Source organism: Saccoglossus kowalevskii, chromosome 10, assembly GCF_978046115.1.
Source record: "Saccoglossus kowalevskii chromosome 10, keSacKowa6.1, whole genome shotgun sequence".
In the NCBI taxonomy this organism is placed as follows: Eukaryota; Metazoa; Hemichordata; class Enteropneusta; family Harrimaniidae; genus Saccoglossus; species Saccoglossus kowalevskii.
This window is the reverse complement of record NC_140650.1, coordinates 30,169,133-30,190,573: the sequence shown is the minus strand read 5'-3', so window position 1 is coordinate 30,190,573 and position 21,441 is coordinate 30,169,133. Positions and strand designations below refer to the sequence as shown.

General features: G+C 34.9%; 1 protein-coding gene across 1 annotated transcript; it reads right to left on the bottom strand.

Moving 5' to 3' along the window:
• Nucleotides 1-2,522: 2,522 nt before the first annotated feature.
• Nucleotides 2,523-17,729, bottom strand: LOC100377255 (E3 ubiquitin-protein ligase KCMF1-like). The gene is made up of 7 exons (XM_085504482.1): nt 17,542-17,729; nt 13,430-13,597; nt 11,328-11,467; nt 5,598-5,699; nt 4,066-4,231; nt 3,412-3,664; nt 2,523-2,842 (listed from the first exon to the last, which is right to left on the bottom strand). Exons 1-7 carry the CDS (start codon nt 17,555-17,557, stop codon nt 2,584-2,586), a joined length of 1,104 nt encoding a protein of 367 aa, XP_085360608.1. The 5' UTR covers nt 17,558-17,729; the 3' UTR covers nt 2,523-2,583.
• Nucleotides 17,730-21,441: the final 3,712 nt, after the last annotated feature.

Genomic DNA, 21,441 nt, shown 5'->3' with positions numbered 1-21,441 from the left:
TATCACCGGGGGTGGAGGAGAGGAAGCGGTCGCCCACCCGAAAAAAATGGGGGGGGGGGCGTTGCATCATTGAGTTTCAGAGGGTCTAGATTTCATATCTCACCCCCTCATGCAAAATGTCGTCCCGCCCTCTATGGACATTATAAAGTACGTTTGTATGACGTAATCAATATACCATTGCCAATCAATTCAGGCATGTATTAGTTTCTATGCATCCTTTACAACGCCCAGACGTTTCGATATACACTTGATAGCGACTTTGATGCACGCCCTAAAGATAACTAGCATGATCACAGAAGATTGCCAAACTTCCGTGTTGTCTCTCGTGCACGAAATGGTATACAAACAGCGCCAACTACAGTCGAAAGTAAATTAAATTCATTTATGGAATTGCCTTTGATATTCTACACGTTCCAAAAAGTTCTGAAATTCAGAGTTCGTCAACATTGCTAACTTCACATGCAAGAATCACAGTATACATTATTTCTGCAACTTGTATTAAAGTGTCACTCAGATCATTTCCATAGATTTTTTAGGGTTTGAGAACAGAAAAATTCAGTGGCATGCACAAGCATGAATAGCAGGCAACAATTCAGAACTAAGAATTTTTTTCTGAACCATACATGTTTGACCACTATTCAAATGAAGTTGAGAAACTTGATACATACTCCTACTATCCAGTTCAATACTACATGTATTTTAATCTATGCAAATTAGGAATGCAGCATACTGTTTTGGATCTATTTTTCTGCAACACTCTTGAAACCAGTTACCCGAAATGTTTTCGATATATGCACAAAAAGAAATTGGGGGCCAGACAAGGTCCATAGTTCTTTTAAAGTGACACTGGGCTTAATCCAAAATCTTTCGAACTCACAACATTCCCAGCCATGGCAGTTTTTTTTTGCTTCACTCCCAACGCCATGGCTAGTACATTGCTATACATGTATATGAATTCTTTTCCAGAAGGCAGACATCTTGAATCATTCAAATAACTCATACATTGATACAAACACAAGACTTGCATGTTTCAATGACTACATGCTAACATAGCACCTTGGAAATTTTATTTTGCAGTAGCAATCATGTGACGACATTACAATCACATACCTACTAGTACAAACAATGGACACTTTTTGTGATTGTACACAGAGGGGAGTTATATACTGAAAAGTCTTCAATTCCAATGAGCTTTTTTTTTATTCTTTTGTGGAAAAAAAATTACATGTATTTACAAGTTTAATATGTTAAAAATAAAGAACTCTTCTCAGTTGCCATTTACTTCCATCCTAATTATCATTATACATTCCACTCGCACACAAAACAAAAGATAGAATATTCCACCGAAAATCTCAAAAAGGGTGTCGAAGAACCGTCAGATCTAAGACCAGAAACTGGGCAGCAAAGGCTTTCTCACAAATGACAGATTAGAAAAAAAAAAATAGTTTCCTCTAAAATTAGAGGAAAATCCATAAAACATAGAATGTTTTTTTATTTACATTAACTGTAATCTACATAATAGTTACTTAAGACGATGACTGAAGAGTGCTTTCTCTCTTACAAGTCTTGAAGTTGCATTAACACACAACAGTGCTTTATTGTGATCAAACACCACTGGAAACTGAAGACAACTAAAAATAGGTTATCCCAAATTAAAAAAAAAAACATACTACAGCTATAGTGAAGAAAGATAAATGAACTAGTGAAAAGGCTACGCATAAAGAACTTAAATTTGACAATTGACAATGAGATTAATAAGGCCAAAGTCTTGTTAAATGAATATATTCCAACAAGATCTTAATGTATACATTCATTTCCATTTAAGGCATCACCACACATTTTTAACCTTCATTTAAAATTAAATATATATTAAAATGTTTGACAAAGTGAAATGCTTTTTACAGATCGAACTAGAGACGCAAGTTTTGTGACAAGGTGTTAGAATAATTTATGCCACACATCTACTTGTTCAACCCATCTACCTTTATTATTGATTTCTTAAACTCATTAATATGTATACAGTAAATAATTATATTTACTGTAATTCAAATATAAAACTTAATAACTATACCAGAACACATTGGCATATCAGCAATTTATTTTAGGATAGTATAATCTTTACTATTCAATTCCATACTTGAAAACAAGTATCCCAAGACAATTTAAAACCATTTATTTTCCCCATTGGTTTTGCAGCACAAATTGAGAGAGAGAATGTTAAGTTGTGAATTTACAGTTGGCGATACTGACACTTGTACACATACACCCAGTATTTTTACAAGTTGTGTTAATTTCTTGCTCATAAGAAAATAATGCTACTTTGGTCCAACACAGATACAGATAAAGAAGGTGATAAATTCACAAAAAAATGGAAACAATTTAATTTTTTGTTACAATGTATGTACAATTACTGTCAAAACAATTTGTTGTTACAACTATGTACAATTACTGTCAAAACAATTCCTGAATGCGTAGCCTTGTGAAAACAAAATGATAACATCAAAACAACAAAAAACAAGAGATTAAGAGATGAGAATATCTAAAGATAGCTATATTTCTTAAAGTTGAAAGAAGTACATTTCATTAAGGAGGAGGCTCTTTGTCTTTAACACTTAAATTATCTAAATGCAGTAAAATATCACTAGGTGTTGCACCTCCTGTGGCACCTTCGTCATCGTCGTTCTCATTCGGCTGCAAGGACTTCTCGTCCTCCAGTTCACGTTGGAACTGTGCTTCCTCAGCTAATGTAGATAAGAGTAAATCTTGTAGAAACAAACTATGGTCAGCCCGCTCCACTTCCAGGAGCTGCTGGTCACTCTCGGACAACGACGAATCATTTATCCTGTGTGAGACACAAAGAGGATAATTGAATTATCATATGTAACTGACTGTTTATTCAACATCGTAACAGTATGACATTACCTTTGTCACACTATGATACACTGTATTCAGTCAAAAAACTGTTGCGACACTAATAAATGTTCTCTCTATCTAAGCAGTATTTAATATACTTTAGGTAAAAATATATGTACTTTTAGTGATGATTTACAAAAGCACAAAGTCTATTGATTTAAAATTAATACTTGTAATTACATTGTAGTCGGTGAGTTTTCACTTATTTCAAGAGGCAGTGTGCACTTAAGCTCATAGCCCAAGCATGGCACTTAGAATGTGTATTACCGTAATACTATTGCAGTACCATTAAATATTCAGGCATTTTTGCAATGAGATGCATTATTCTTATCTAGGCATATGTGAAACCATGAAATTACAACCACATGCAGAATTGCAAAATTCAAGAATTCTACAGGGTCTAATTAGTCCTGTTACAGGCATGTTTGAAAGTTTTGAGAAAACTGCTAATTTTTAAAATGATGCCTGAGTGACTATCATTGTATGAAGGATACATACCTTGATAAAAGAAACTGGGAATTTGCTTGTGAACTAGGCGTACTATCTAATGTACTGTTTGTGGAATTTGAAGGGTTCATTAAAGTGGCTGAAGCTGCCTGTCGCCGTGAAAACCGTTCCATGTGATGTCTTGCAGCCTGGGCTTGCTGTCTCTCCAACTGTAGCTGCATCTGTAATTGCTGTAGCTGTGATGAAGTAGATGACTGCGGTTGACCCGCTGATCGACGAACACCCGATAATTGTGATAATAATTCTATGAGAGAAAACATTTATGAATTTCCATATATCATATACAGTCCACATGTCAAGTCTGATAAGACAAAATATTTTACTTCATGACATGAATTACACTTAGAATGTATAACATGTTGCAATGAGAACCATTTATTAAGGCGAGCCGGATTATTCTGAATCAATTTTTTCAAAAAAATCAACCATAAAAGTTTCTGTCTGGTTAGTTATGTTAGCAGCCAGGCAATGACAAGTACAAGGGTGGGGGTTTTGATTATCAGATTTTAAATTAAAACTCATTCGTACTCCAATTTATTGTCAGAAAGTCAGTGAGGGTACCTGGAAAACACACATAAAATGAATAAAATCAACAGATCTCTCCCAAAAATGAAATCAACAACGATGCCTAGAATTGTGACTTGCCTGCTATTGGATCCATCGTTTCCCTACTGCTTGGCGATGTTGAACTCTGATTAGAAAGACCAGAACCACCACTAAAATGCATGTTGGTTCTCCTAGCCCTTGGCACACCCACCCCTCTACCAGGGTGGAACATTCTTCTAACATGTCTTGTATTACTAGTTTCATCGTAAAAAATTATGTCAAGGAAAAATTGGCCCACAAATACTTTGTTTAGAAGTGCACATACACATACTATGTAGTGCATTTATGGTATGCCGGATTATTAACTTATTTTGACCATGGACACACTTTTGTCATTTACACAAATGTAAGAGTAATACAGCAAATGTGATAGTGAAATGATCCAAGACAACAGGAGGTCATCCGCTCCCAGTGCCAATGACAACGGGAGGTCATCCGCTCGCAGTGCCAAGGAAAACATAGTGAATGATAAGGTAAAAAGTTGGTAATTTTCTTGAACATAAAATGCAACTTGGTGTGTTTTAAAATAAATTGTATACATTTTACACTTGCATAGCAGCTGACCAATACAATCATGTTACACTACATATATACATGTCCTGCATTTCTAGTTAATCTTCAACAATGAACACCATTTTTTCTGCCCAAACATTGTCTATTTTTAGAAATCTTTTGGTGTTTTTTTTTATTTTGGAGCAAAAGGACATCATTTCCTACTGGCTACAGGATCTGATCCAAATTTCTGGAAAAAATATGAAAAAAGTATTTAGGTTTATCTATGGTAGGTTTAAATTTATGATTGTGACAATGAAAATGCCATCATTGACCTCACACACATCCAATAATTCATTTATAGACAAGTCATTGCTAATGACATAGTCCAGTTGGAATTAGGAGAAAGGTTATTACCGGTAATGCCAAAAATAAGGTAATATGAAAAACAATTTTTTTTTTTTTAATTATTTAGTTAAATTTATCAAGTAGTGTTTTAACTTTTAGAAAGTTTTTGACTCCTGTGTGCAAAGCACACAATAGGAGTCTCTGTTTGTTTGTTTGTGCATGTGTTTGAGTGTCAATTTCCTATACATAATTCCCAGTCATAATTTTTTAATTTTGCCATGTTTGAAAATGACGAATTTGTACTAAAGTTAATGGAAGTTGTTCTAAGAATACAACACATATTATATTAATACATTGCAAGCATAGGTAAAAATCCATACACAGATTGCAGCACATCTATGGAGAAACAGCAATGAAGATCTATAAATTTGCTTTGAATGAATTTGTACGTTTGTAAGTTTTCTCCCCAGCTAAATGCACAAACATGGAAGTTAATTTACATATTAATGATGCATTTTGTTACAATAATAATCATTCTCATAAAAGTATAACCTTTATTGTTTTCATGAAAATATAACCACACCATCTCACTGGCCAAAAATGGTAGGGAAAAGTACTGTAATAAAAGGCCAAGGGAGAGCACAGTATCTATAGAACCGCCATACTTTGTCATCTACTATTTCAATAAGATCATCTCGATAGAATAAATATGTACAATATAAAAAGGATATAAGATCTCTAGGAGCTCTATGCTCCAAAGTTAGATGAGCAGCAAAGTCATCTGTAACATGATTTGGATCACCTCCCGGCAAAGCTGCACAAACCGGACAAACCTACAATTCAAGCAATACAATGGATTTGTGCTGAGTGTACAAATGATAGACATATGGACATAAGAATAAATCAGGAAGTAAATCCAACTTGGTTCTTTACATACAGGAAGGTTTACCAAGATTTTGCTTTTATCTTGATATATTTTAAATAACTATCATAATAATATGGAAACAAAAACATACTTGTATCATCCTCTATATTTTTCAAATATATTTCTTAAGTCTAATTTTAAAATCAATAACTGTTTCCACTCTAATTACAAATCCAGGGAGACTGTTCAAAGCAATAATGATAATTAATGTTTCCAACAATTTTGTAATATAAAGTACAGTCTAAGTACATCATTTTCAGGCTAAATTACACATATAAGGCTCCTACATAGTTTGAATGATTGAAAGTTAAGATAATGGTGACACAATGTACGGATGTTTAGTTCATCAAAAAGTTGGATAAACCAGGGTTTCTGATAGTAGAGGCTCCACTGTGAAAGAGGTCATGTGAACACCAGCAAAGATATTCAGAATCAAAGAAAGCTTAGAAAGAACTCCCGTGTGCTGAGAGTATTGAAGACACAGTAAAAATTAATTCAAAATTACTTGTACTTGAGATATTGATGGAATAGCTGAAAACTAATTATGTAAATCAGGTAACTGATATGAACAGATTTAAGTGTAAAACTAATAAGGTCTGCACAATGTACCTAGTTTCATTTAAATGTGATTAGAACCCAAAAAATATTAATTATTATGCTAATTAGTGAGTTAATATGAACAGATTTTAACCCAAAATTAATCAGGCTGTCTATTGTCCTAGAGCATTTATGTACCAAGTTTTATTCAAATGTGATGATCAATACTTGAGATATCAGTATTAATTAATTATGTTAATTAAGTGATTAAGAAGCATACATATTTACCAAAAACTAATATGGTGTATAGTCCTAGGTTCATTGAAATGTGATGGGTACTCTTGAAAAGTTTCATTGAAATTCAATGAGTGGTTTGTAGACATCAGTGCAACAGCTATAGAACAGCAAAAAATTAACTAATTATGCAAATTAGGTAATTAATAGGCACAATTATTTATTCCAAAATTAATCAGGTCTCTGCATAGTCCTAGAAAATGTCGCAAGTCTCATTGAAATGTGATGATTAGTACTTGAGATATCAGGTGAAAAGCTGAAAATTAACTAATTATGCTAATAAGGTGATTAATATGCACAGATATTTACCCAAAAACTAATTAGGTCTCTGCACAGTCCTCAAGTAACTATGTACCAAGTTTCATTGAAATGTGATCATTACTACTCGAAATATCAAAAGCTGAAAATTAATTAATTATGCAAATTAGGTAATTAATATGTACTGATATTACCCTAAACACTACCAGGTCTGTGCAGTGTCATATGACATCTATGTACCAAGTTTTATTGAAATGTTATGATTAGTACTTGAGATATGAGTGGAAAAGCCGAAAATTGATTAATCATTATGTAAATTAGGTAATTAATAATATTAACAGATTTTTACCCAAAACTAATCAAATCTGCGCATTAGTTCAGAGCATCCATGTGCCAAGTTTCATTGAAATCCAATGAGTGGTTCTTCAAATATCAGTGGAACAGTCATAGAACAAGCTTGAAATCAGTTAATTATCATTCAAATTAGATAATTAATATTCATAGATTTTAACCCAAAACTAATCAAATCTGCGCACTAGTTCAGAGCATCCATGTGCCAAGTTTCATCAAAATCCAATGAGTGGTTCTTCAGATATCAGTGGAACAGTCTTGGAAGAGCTAAAAATCAGCTAATTATCATGCAAATTAGGTAATTAATATTCATAGATTTTTACCAAAACCTAATCAACTCTGTGCATTATCCCAGAGCATCCAGTGTTCTCCCCAGGCCTCTGAAGCGACACGGTACCGTGACGCTTGGACACTCGGTCGTGATGCTTGCACTTTGTGTGTGACGCTTGGTCACTCAGCCGTGATGCTTATATTTTTGTTTACAAGTGTCAGTCTCGTCTTGCACGTATTTAAAACAATAACATGTATTGATCGATTTAGGTAATCCCGCTTTTGTTAGCCATACAAAGACAGTGATAAAAACGGAAGTCTGCAATATGTTGCGAAGTCTTTCAAAGGTGCAGAGCCTCCAAATCAAAAAAAAATAAATAACTAGAATAGCAATAATTTGCCCATTGCACGCAATGGCAACAATGTGACAAAACAAGTCACGGCGTACGTCGGGAAGATCAACCCCGATTTGCTGCACTCTGATTTGTTATCACTCAATTGCTGGTGACATTATTTACTCCAAAATTAAAAAAAGAACAAGTGAAATTAAGTCGCATTGGAAAGAAAAGTATGAATATTTCAACAGCGGACGAGATGGGATGAGACAAAACAAACTCTGACCTCTGGAAATACCCCATTCATAGGGTACCCTTAGTACAGAAAAACGCCGCCCTAAGGCGACATAATGCACGTTGCAACATTGTGACCGATGCATGCTGGGGTACATCCATGGATAACAGTATATCCATGGATAACAGTATATTCACTGACTGGCTATAACACAAGTTTTTCAATTTTTTTTTCCTTTTTATGATGTTCCATTTCAAACTTTATTTGACTTGATACAAAAACAAAAAATACAATGCAGTAAAATGATATAAAATTTATCAGATATAAAAATATCTTGTCTTTAATTAATTGTAGATTGACAATATTTATTGGGAAAAACTGATTAATATGCAAATAAAAATTATGCAAATTAGATGCATTGTTATGCAAATTGGCCGTGATGCTTGACATGAAGTCTGGGGAGAACACTGGCATCTACAGTACAGTTCTCGCGGAAGCTTTGGCTTCACTTCAGCTTCACTTTCGCTTCAGCATCGCATCATTATGGCATTGTTATGGCTTCAGCATCGCTTCAATGTCGCGACATTAAAAAGTTAGGCGATTATCGCTTCGCTTCATTGTGGCCTCATTATGGCGACAATGTGGCATCAGCATCGCTTCATCAAACAAAGAAGTACTGTACTCATTTCCCCCAAACCTCTTGACCGCTTCCGCTTTTGACCGATCAATTTCAGTTTTATTTTCGACCGTGCAACAATTCGGACTACTAAAAATTTTCTGGTTTTCATAGATCACGGTTACTAGTTTAGTAACCGTGCATAGATGTTGAACAACCGTCAAAAGTTCAAATACTTTTTGTTTTAACTATCTATAATTATATGCACGCAATCTGACCCTTTGACCTAGATTTGGCTGGGATTGAATATTTTATTTTAGACAATATTCCGACGTGACTCACTGCTACAAAATGTATTCAACAGAAGTACAACATGGTTGTCTGGGTTTCTTTTCCTGATTGTGTTGAGTTTACGATTTGTATAATTATTGTTGTTTCCCCCCAAGCAGAAGACAAGCCGAAGGACCATGAAGCTAAATAGAATTCCCACGCATGGACGTGGACTGAGTGAAAGAAAATATTTCTAAGGCTAAAATAAAAATGACCTACTATTACACATCTTTGTGTATTTGTCAATTTTGTATATATTTGGTATGACCGAATGATCGTAAATACCTAGAAAAATCTTGTCTTTCGTTAATAATTTCATTTGTTTGAAATGTCTACCGACCGTAATTTGTTTCCCCAAACGGTCCCGACGTCCGTCATTCAACACAATCAGCATTTATTTATCGCAATTCATGGGGATCATGTCCCGTAATTTGCGGGCTGTAAAACCAAATAATTAAACAAGTACTATTTATTGTATTTTTGTTTTACCTCGTGAAACTACAACAGAGCGTAGAGTTGTCGCGGTTAAATAGTCGCCTTGAAATCGATGGAACTTCAACTACTAGTATCCATTTCTCACCTTGAAATAAAAAAATCGAAAAGCATCGGGGGATATATTATTAACCAGTCTTACGAATCGCTAGCTTTATTTTATTCGAATTTATACAATTCACGAGTTTTCGACATTTGTTGGCAACTTCCGCGCTAAAATGGTTGAAAATGTGGGTGTGGTTTTCTCGCAAAGTCCTGTTGATAATACGGACTAATATGGTTCTGTGACCCAGGTCATGCTCCGATCAGGTGACTCTCAGCCAATCAATGATGTTGTAACAAAACATATTTAACGCAAATTGAAGGGTCGTCGTACCATCCAATCTCCATCGTCGATTCACAAAGTTTTTTTGTGTGCTGTGACAGGCTTCGCAATTATTCACTGGAAAACATCGGTATATTTTGACAAACGGATGGGATTTTACCTCAGTTCAAAAAAAAGAAAAAACAAAACAAACAGGGCTGAGATACAAATCAGTTTTGCAAGTTGGGAAATAAGGTAAACCAGACTGGGGTCGATGATTTTCAGTATCGAAGGACTTCCGTGTGAATCATGATTTTCAAATTGTTCATCGGCTGGTGACCAAATATTTACGGCCACACTAAATGGACACGTTTATTTTTCTGAAGCCCAATAAATTATTCCTGCATGTCAAGCGCTATTCGATTTTTTACAGGGCATGGCTCGTTTTCATTCGAAAATATGTTTGTGAGAATACTTTTAAAGTACGTATAGATCGAGCTCAGATCACTGATCGTGACTTAATTTTGAGAATTGGTTGTCAAATATTACCAGACCGACGCCACCACAACCATCCAATCATATGTTGGAAATGTACGCACTTGTTTTGGAACTTTGTATCAAGATGACTGGCGACGACGCCGACGCACCCGGCGGCGTACGTGTGTGTTGCATGTTTTAGTAGTCCGGGCATGGGGTCGGACTCGGCTAAAACTAAACGAAACACAGAAAAATACCACCGAAATGAGGAATCTGAATCTGCTCTTCTAGCAGCAAATAAAATGAGCGAAAAAAGGTAAATTTTATAACAAGAAAAGTTTCACTTCGTATACAGCAAATTGTGTTGTATCAGGACGACGATTGCATCGTGTGATTTGAATTTATCACGATTTTCCTTCCAGTCAATATGAAACTCGTCACCTTGCCGATTGTAATGTACTTCGCAAAGTTTTTGGTGCCCAATACTCGCAACACTAAAATAATTAAACAAGATATTTTTTTAAAATGTCATTTTACTCTTGATCATATTATTTTATTCGCCTTGAATTTCAAATCGATTACATATCGAACTTCTGTACATGTTTTTGTCTACTGCCCTTCTGCATGCAAATAATGAGGTCATACTCATGTCACAATACTTTGAAGCTGATGCCATGTTGATGCCATGAGACTGCGAAGCTAAGGCCACGATGATGCCACAAAATAGCGAGGCGAACACAGCTTCAATTTTCAATGACGCGAAGCTGATGCCACAATGATGCGATGCTGAGGCGACAATGAAGCCATGCGTAGGCGACAATGATGCCACAAAAGCCAAAGCTTCCGCGAGAACTGTACTGTATGTACCAAGTTTCACGAAAATTTGATTAGTGGTTCTTGAGATAACGGTGGAACAAAAAAAGTGACATACATACATACATACATACATACAGACGTACAGACAGGGTAACTGCAAAGACTCCCTTTTGTGCTTCGCACACGGGAGTCAAAAATTGGTGAATTCTTGAGTGCCTTACCACTTCAACTGACGAATCAGAATGCTCTGAAGTCACATGTTCCTGTAAGGTTGTCTCTGTAAAACCCATCTTACCACAAAATGGACAAGTAAAAGATTGCGGCTGCTCAGGAGATACCGCTTCACCTCCGTAATAAAGATCTGGATAAAAATAAATGTAATAAAACAGTTTACTCACTAATTTTAAATACAATGTGTTGTATATTAGTAGTGCATGTGCTTAAATAAATGACTGAAACATGTCTATGGTTGAAATAAGTTATATTTTAATGATCAAGAATAAATTAAATGTAATTTTTGGTTTATTTACAATTCCAATAGAGCAAATACAGTATTCATCTTGCAAATAAATTACCACATCAAGCACTTCTCTATATCCAGTTAATTGGGAAAAGTCAGGAGGGAGTTAAATGACCACAAACACAACAAAGACGCCCATGAGAAATACATTGTTCAATAGCAAAGAGACTAAAGTCTGGAGATGAAATCATTATCACTGTAACAAAATATCTTAGACTGTTGGAGTCAGAGGGATGTGTCATTATTACTGGCTTCATATCTAGTTCAGCAGCAGGAGGTGTTACATCAAGTATGTTCAATATCTGTCTTGTAACATGACTGCCAATAAAATGCATAATTTACAATTGAACACATTTTAAAGATGCAAGGAATACCACTCTCAGTGACTTGAAGCTAGGGAAAAAATCCAGGCCATGGAGGCCAGTGTCTAGGTGCCATGGAGGCCAGTGTCTAGGTGCCATAGAGGCCAGTGTCTAGGTGCCATAGAGGCCAGTGTCTAGGTGCCATGGAGGCCAGTGTCTAGGTGCCATGGAGGCCAGTGTCTAGGTGCCATGGAAGCCAGTGTCTAGGTGCCATGGAAGCCAGTGTCTAGGTGCCATGGAGGCCAGTGTCTAGGTGCCATGGAGGCCAGTGTCTAGGTGCCATGGAGGCCAGTGTCTAGGTGCCATAGAGGCCAGTGTCTAGGTGCCATAGAGGCCAGTGTCTAGGTGCCATGGAGGCCAGTGTCTAGGTGCCATGGAGGCCAGTGTCTAGGTGCCATGGAGGCCAGTGTCTAGGTGCCATGGAGGCCAGTGTCTAGGTGCCATGGAGGCCAGTGTCTAGGTGCCATGGAGGCCAGTGTCTAGGTGCCATGGAGGCCAGTGTCTAGGTGCCATGGAGGCCAGTGTCTAGGTGCCATGGAGGCCAGTGTCTAGGTGCCATGGAGGCTAGCGTCTCGGAGCCATAGAGGCCAGTGTCTAGGTGCCATGGAGGCCAGTGTCTAGGTGCCATGGAGGCCAGTGTCTAGGTGCCATGGAGGCACTCATTACTCATAATGCCATTGATCTAATGATCTAAATAATAAACTGAATACAGCGTTGTTTATTATTAGATTACATTACATGTGAAAAATGATTCCATACATCACAAATAATTTGTTTCAAGTTTATGCTACAAATTATGACTTGTCCTGGGTACCTTGTACCAAGTTTTATTGTAATATGCTGAGAAGTACCCCAGATAATACTAAAAGAGCTAACATTGTTATGCAAATTAGATAATTAATATTTACAGATGTCAAACAAAAAAGTAATAAGATCTGGATATTATCACAACGCATCTGTGTATCATGTTTCATTGAGATCAAAACAGTGCATAATATTAATGGAATAAACTAATAATTTGCCAATTATCAAGCAAATTAAATAATTAATATGCATAGATTTCCACCATATTCTAATCAAGTCTGTGCATCACCCAACGCATCTGTGTACCACGTGGAACTGCCAAAAATGGACTCGGGTACATGTATGTACATTAATCCCAGAGTATCTATATACATGTGCCAAGTTTCATTAAAATTTTAACAGAGATTCTTGAGATACTGGTGGAACAGACAGAGTAAACACAAAGACTCCCAATTGTGTGCTTCACACACAGGAATAAAAAATCGAGCATTGTTAAATCAAATGGCAAACAGACTCAGTTTTTCATTTTAGCTTGTCTTTATTTGGACCAGAAATCTTATTTCTGACATAATAGTGATGAAAAATCTCAGAGTGATATTTTTTTTTGATGATTATTGACTAGTTTGTGACAACTTACCAAAATCAGACCTTGTTAATATACATTGGACTGGGTGTTCAGCTGTATGCCTTGTAGTGGTGGCGCCACTCTCGTGGCATGTTGCACATAAATCGTAATCGTAACAAATCAGACACTTGTAACGCTTCCCACGAAAATTTGATTTCAGACATGAGTCACAACTAACACCTGTGATTGAAAAACAGACGATAAAGATAATATAATCTGCATAATCAATGAGTTTTTGTATCTGTAACAAGATTATCATGGACTTTCACATTTGTGTTGAATCAATATATATATTCAGTGTTCTCCCCAAGAATTTGAACCACTGTGGCGGCATATTTTGCATATCATTTGCATATCATTTACATATTAATAGAAATTGAACAAAGCACACACACACACACAATAAACAACATATATTTTCAAAAACAAAGTGGCAGATATTTATTTGCTTTACACAGTGTTATAAACACTTTATTTTGGGCACTTTTGTAATATTAATGAGCTCCGCTCCGTCACAGTGCAAATATTTTTTTTGGAGTCAAAAAATTACGTTTCACAACTTAGAAGAGTTTGAATTTAAAAATGAAACAATCTCGAAATGCAAATGCTGCAGACTAAAAAGAAACAAATTGTAAAAGGTTAAATGAAACTCATCTGAAACGTTCCAGCCAGGATTATGTTCAAGACTTTCACGATCTTATTTACTACAAAATTCTCCTTCAAAAAATCGACCATGTAATTATTTGGCGGATTGCTGGTTATTATTGCGACCATCAGCTTCTACAACGTTTACATTTACAGTAAATGAACGAACAAATAACACTTCCAAACAATCATCAAAGTTACGACGTGACATAACTTACTTCGCGATGTTATACACCAGTTATACCAATAATTTCTCTTACTCAGTCATGATGCCATGCAAAAATTAAATACTTCTTTTTTTATATGAAAAAAACGTAAAATTTGAACTAGTTTTATCGGGAGAAATTATCACTCGATCACTTCGTGAACAAGCAGCCTGTCGGCTGAGATAGCTCTGCTGTTACCAATGCACATTTCAATTAAAGAACAGAAGATATCATTAGAAAATGAACAATATGTATAGTACATTGTATCAAAGCAACGGACCTTGCTGTTTTCAACAAGAATTCAAAAATATCACTTTTCACCAAAAATGACAAAAATAATCATCAAAATTAAGTAATTGAAGATATCACCACGAAATTAACAAGGTCCACATGTAATACCTATATATGTAATATAAAAGCAATCAGACTTCAGAAAATATCACTTTTTACCAAAAATGACAAAAATATTCACCAAAATTAGAGAATTAAAGATATCATTACAAAATGAACAAATTTGAGAGAGGTCCAGATTTAGTACCTATATATGTAATATCAAAGCAATTGGACTTACGGTTTTTAACAAGAAGTTGAAAATATCACTTTTTACCAAAAATGACAAAAATTTTCACAAAAATTAGAGAATTAAAGATACATGTATCATTACAAAATGAACAAATCTGAGAGAGGTCCACTTGTAGTACCTATGTATGTAATATCAAAGCAATTGGACTTTCAGTTTTGAACAAGAAGTTGAAAATATCACTTTTTACCAAAAATGGCAAAAATATTCACCAAAATTAGAGAATTAAATATATCATTACAAAATGAACAAATCTGAGAGAGGTCCACTTGTAGTACCTATGTATGTAATATCAAAGCAATTGGACTTGCGGTTTTTAACAAGAAGTCGAAAATATCACTTTTTACCAAAAATGACAAATATTCACCAAAATTAGAGATTTGAAGATATCATCATGAAATGAACAAATCTGAGAGAGGTCTACCCAAGGTACATATACACCAAGTATCAAAGCATTCAGGCTTGTAGTTTTCAAGAAGAAGTCGAAAAAGTAAAACATTGACACGGACGCCGCCGGACAATCACTCATATGATAAGCTCCGCTTGACAAAGTCGACAGCGGAGCTAAAAATCACCTTCAATGAAACCAATATAAAATGCACTGATCGTAAGTCACACCCAAAATTTTAATTCTGAGAATAGCAGCACTCACTTTTTTGGGGGATTGTAAATTAATTGATTGGTTGTCACAGTGGAATGAATGTAGGTTACCGGTATGTGATATCTCACCAGATACTGAAAGTAGTTGATGTTACAACTTCTTTACACAAACAATTTGTAGAAAGAACACTGTAAACTATAATTTTTGCTCTTAGAAAGGTTGGCAATTTCAGATTTTTATGCAATTCGTGGAAAAAAATTTACTGCTTCAAAATTTCTCAATTTCCATTGGGTCGCAAAATTCACGGAGATTCATCCTTAATGTATACATTTGATACAAGTGTTTGCAGGTACATGTTTGACTTGAACTTCTGAAAATGTGCTGTCGCTTTTAACCAAGAAATTAGTATTCCTTACATTCATCATAAAGAGTTACACAACCTAAAAGGGTTACCAATTAGTTCCAGACTCGATCATTCTGGTTCATTTGTTGTAACATTATGTGTTCTTTTCCAGATAGATTATTACAAAACATGTCATCAGAGGTGTTAACTGCATATTACAAGAGTGAATATTTTGCAACATAATGTACTCCCCACTGTACAAGTTGCTGTCTCTCAAAGAAAAAGATGTAGTGTGTATGTGAAGAAAAACAGTGTGTATACGAGTATATGAAGAATATAATAATCGTTCCCCAGTAGATTGTCTTACGATGAGGTCTGATTTCTCCTTTTATCTAGCAGAGCAAATACATTGTATATTGAATTTATATTTCAATTTCAGTGTGTTCAAGATTTGTTTATTTATGAATAAGCAACCTTGCTGTAGCGACTATTAATAAATCAATACAATTTTATAATTTAGAAATTTGTGACAGACTACATGTCCCAACACCGAATATCAACGGTGACTCTCTGGACGTGTAAGTTGTACATGCAAGCAAGTGCCAGGGATGATGGTGCATAACCCCATGCAGCGCCAACATGACATGCTGTTTCCGGAAGATAAATTTAAAATCTGCCCAGACCTCAGCCAGTGGTTTCACCGTCTGAATCTGTAATACACTCACAATGGTTACTAAAAACTATGAACTCGTCTACTTGCTACAGTACAGGTAGAGATGTTCAACCACAGGTTGAATTTGGAACCCACCAATCCTCAGACTGGCTCAACAACCCAAGGCAGCAATCAAAACTATGCCACTAGTATTCCCGTAACACCACACGGACAGTGATTCTGGTCGGTGTAGATAGAATACATGAATAAATATTAGTTAAAGCTTTATGATATCATTTTAAAATAACATTATTTGTTTTTTTTATGTTAGAATAATACATCACCAGACTCAACCACAAAGGTACACTATGTTGTTGCATGGCTATATCATTTGTTATGTAGTGTATCAACAACCATTATTATTGGTGCACTGAGACAGATTCTACTGACAATTTGCATCAACCAAGTAGATGGAGATTCATTAGAGAGAGGGAAAAAGACTTGCATCCGATAATGGCAGATTGGAATATAATGTAACTGGGTGAAAAACATTTTAGCAATAATAAACTACTCGTAAATAAAAAGAGTAAATTTGGCAATATCCAAATTTCAACATGAAGCATGTAGGGTTAGGTATCACCAGCTGTGGTCTGGACAGTATCGGTAAATCAAATACATCACACAATATTGTTATTTAGTTGATTATAGCAAATCTAACAGAAAGAAACCTGAACACAATGATTTACAGAATATAAACCTGCTTCAATAGTGAATATAAATCTGTTAGCATTTAGCATGTCTGATTCCCTGTCTAATAGCGATTCCCATACTAAATTTGGACGCATGCGTTTACTTAATAGGATGATTTTTGACGGCTGCTCTCGACAAATCAATACTAAGGTGTAGGCGATCAAAGGTGTATTATCGTCAAATGTGTCATTTTTTGAGTAAAATAATAAATCAAGATAGTAAGTGAAATTCTATTTTTTAGCAAATCATGTGTATAAATTAAAAATCTGAGGTTCAAGTGTTAGACACAATGATAGTGAAATTCTGAAATCAAGATGGCGGCCATGTTGGAATACTCGATTTCTCACCTTCATGTCGGGACATTCTAGTCTACTATATAGAGCCTGGTACAGGCTAAAATGAATCGCCAGCTCACAATAAAGACACGTATTAATCATGTAGAGTTATGCCTTGATCCCGCGACGATAAAACCTATAGTTTAGCGTAGTTCCGGGTGACCGTCCATAGCGTTTACAAAACTCCCCTACGAGCCCACAGTACTTCCAATGCCCATGACGTCACCAAACACGGAAATTCTCGTAATGTCTCGCTGCATACGAGATTTGGGGTCTTTCACCTCTGCGCCAGCGCCCATCCCACAATTTACATTTTTTTAGGGGGGGGCATCATTATTATGATTACTGGTACTCATCGATCATAACAAGCTTACTTCACATTATTTTGAATCTATGGAGTTAGTGATAGCAAGTAGTAATACTTCGAAACGAAACAAACAGTATAATCGAAACAATAATGCAAAAATAAGTTTGTAGTACTGGAAGTATCCTCTGGGGCGGAGCTACGTCACAAGACGTTCCACGTTACTACGACGCGCACCACTGTACATGCATTTATATGGGCTCTGTGCGCGCTGCTGTGGAACGCCGGTCGAGCCGGTGAAAATTCGAGAAAACAACACAAACTCAACTTTGAAGTAATCCCGAACAACTAAATTTATATATGTTACACACGTAAGGCTAATCTTGTCACACTGTTCAGAGGAGTCTCAACAATCATCCCAAAATACCGTTTTCTGCGAGTTTTGGGTCTTTGTTTTCACCGCCTCCGGTTGCCAGGCGGTGAAAATGCCCGGATGTCCGCCCCCGAGGATACTGGATTTTAATTTCGATATTTTCGCTAATAAGTAAAATCTGCTGAATGAATCCCACGTGAACATGCAAAATAATACTAGAACTCATTGTTTTACTGAAAACAATTTTGAATTTAAAATATGTTCACAATATCAAAATGGCGAAATTAAATGCCAGTGAAAATAAATGGTATTGCAGTTACTGTAAAATACATACAGTGTAATTTTCGCTGAACATTATGGCTGTTTTGTGGGATGTTTATTTTCACTGACTTTTGATGAGTTGAGTGTAAAGCATAGGGAAATAAGAATGATCATTGGATTGTAATTTCACGGATTCATCCTTTCAAAGAAAATAAATTCCAAGTAAAAATTAAGCCTTTACATTATTTTAGAAATGACTTCTAAAAATCGTTGTAGGTTTGATAACACTTCTTGTGAACTGTACAAAATCCAAAGACTCTTTAATACTTGGCTTAGTGAGAAGTTTTCCGCAGATCATACAAATTGAAAATACTACAATAATAGTAGCGCACGTAATTATGCACATTCCATGTTTGGAAGCTCTTTTCTCCACATTCATATTTTTAATAAAAAATAATTTTTATCACCCACATGTTATCACTTCATAATATTTTGTAATTTTTAGCTGTGATTCAATTAAAAAAACATCTTTTGATTTTTCACCAATAAAGAAATAAACCACGTTAGCGTAATTAAAACATTTACTATGTATGTGTTATGTACTGTACTAGTGTACTGGAAGAAGAATGATCGCATTTATTTATTTATTTATTTATTTATTTATTTATTTATTTATTTATTTATTTATTTATTTATTTATTTATTTATTTATTTATTTATTTATTTATTCATTCATTCATTCATTCATTCATTCATTTATTTATTTATTCATTCATTTATTTATTTATTTATTCATTAATTAATTAATTAATTAATTAATTAATTTAATTATTCATTTATTTATTTATTTATTTATTTATTTATTTATTTATTTATTTATTTATTTATTTATTTATTTATTTATTTATTTATTTATTTATTTATTTACAATATTACATCAAAGCTGTTTTTTTTTATTTATTTTAAACAAATTGCATATTGTTGTTAGTCAGCGTGTTTCTATTCTAACAAATCTACCCGAATTAAGATTTGGAAATCTACCAATAGCTATCCCAGGTATAAGTTTGCAGGTAATCACAGATAAAAATAAAAACAGAGGAAGAGAATGATTTGTATAAAGTATGTTTCTGGCTTGCAAATGAAACTCCCTACTTTTTGTTTACATGTGTGATTTAGAATTTACATAACAATCAAGTAAAATAACCTCGCAGACAGAGATAACCACTATATCAAGAAATATCACGTTCAATATGAACTAGGACAGAAATGAAAATGATTGTGGACGAGCTATAATTAATTAACAAGTTAATATTATTTAAACAGAGCTTTACTGCAAGCCAGCAACATTTGATTGTTTTTCTAGGGTGTTTCTCTGACTTTCTTTGTTTGTATTGTTTGTACATATGTGAACAGCTGTAACCATTCAAGCCATTTTTACCTTATGTGCGAACCTGGGAGAAGACATGTCAAGTCAACTTTTGACCAATGACCAATGTTAAGTTCACGTGAATCCTACTAAGGCTATATATAATCCAACTTGTATTATGTTGCTTGCTACTTCTTCACCATTCCAGTTTCTGTTTATCTTACATTGTGTTATACAATACGTCATCACTAAACTCAAGCGAGTTTCACTATTTTGTTCAGTCTGACACGACACTCCTGTCATCATCCTTATACCCTGAATCCCTCTACTATTTCCCCCCGCAATGTTCTATCGCACAATATACTACTTCTCTACAAATCCTAGATAACTTTGGGAATGTGATTGTTTAAATATTTTAGTCTGGAAAATAAAGTATGATTTATCGAAACATAAAACTCAGAAAACTAATATTTTATTTATCTGGGCATCAAAGTGTTGTTGCTGGGAGCAGGAGGCAGCGTTTGCTAGCACACGTGTGCCCCATATTTACCTAGTACAGGAATTTCAAAGCGCAAGCTCAAACGCACGTGCGGATTTGGCGCGCCCTCTTCAGCCCGCCAAAAAAATTACAAATCAATAAACAAACCCACGTCAATAGGAACCTCCCCCCTAACAAACAAGCGTCTACCCATGAGCCTTTGTGTTTTAGCGCGTGTTGTTATCGTCGCTTGGGACTCAATTCCCGCGTGTGCGCAGATGACGACCCTCCGGCTTTAAATAATCGAACAAATACAGCCATGATTGTTCAAAAACGAATCGTATTTGATTGAGATGCGTATATTAGTAAACAAGACGTAAACAGTTATTAGCTTGTTCTTGGGTACATGTTTTCCTCCTGGCTCAGAGTCATCCAGTCCTCTTACTGTGTATGTGTGTAAACTCACTGTTCCATTGTTGACAGAACTTAACATGCATACTAAGTAATAATAATAATAATAATAATAATAATAATAATAATAATAATAATAATCTTTATTGATAAACGTATTCTTAATTGAGACATTGTTAGTAATACAATAAAATTAAATGTTGAAAGTTGAAATGAGAAAATAAAAAAAATAAAAAAATTAGAGAAAAAACAAAACAAAACAAACAAAAAAACATTTTTATGAGGTAGCTGGTAATTTAGATTTAATGAAGTTTTCTCTCATTAAGAAACCTTGGTATACAAATTTGGCTAAATTAATTAATATCTTTTTGTCTTTTGTTTTAAGTATATTTACTAATTTCTTCTTTGTTTTGATTGGTCGGTGTTGCAAGAAATTTGTTTAGGCTGTCTTTTTTTAATGCATCATAATGTGAACATGTTAGGAGGAAATGTTTTTCCTCCTCAATCTCTCCATTCTGGCAAATTTGGCATTTTCTTTCTTGTAAGGCGTGGTTGGTGTATCTGCCCTTTTCAATTTGTAGAGTATGTGCACTGTAATAACTCACAATCTTAGCCTACATTAATACACAAATTAGCTATTTAACTTGGCCTAAACACTAATTATGCCTGCGCATTACCACAAGGTACCAATGTACCAAACGTTATTAAATTCTGCTGAG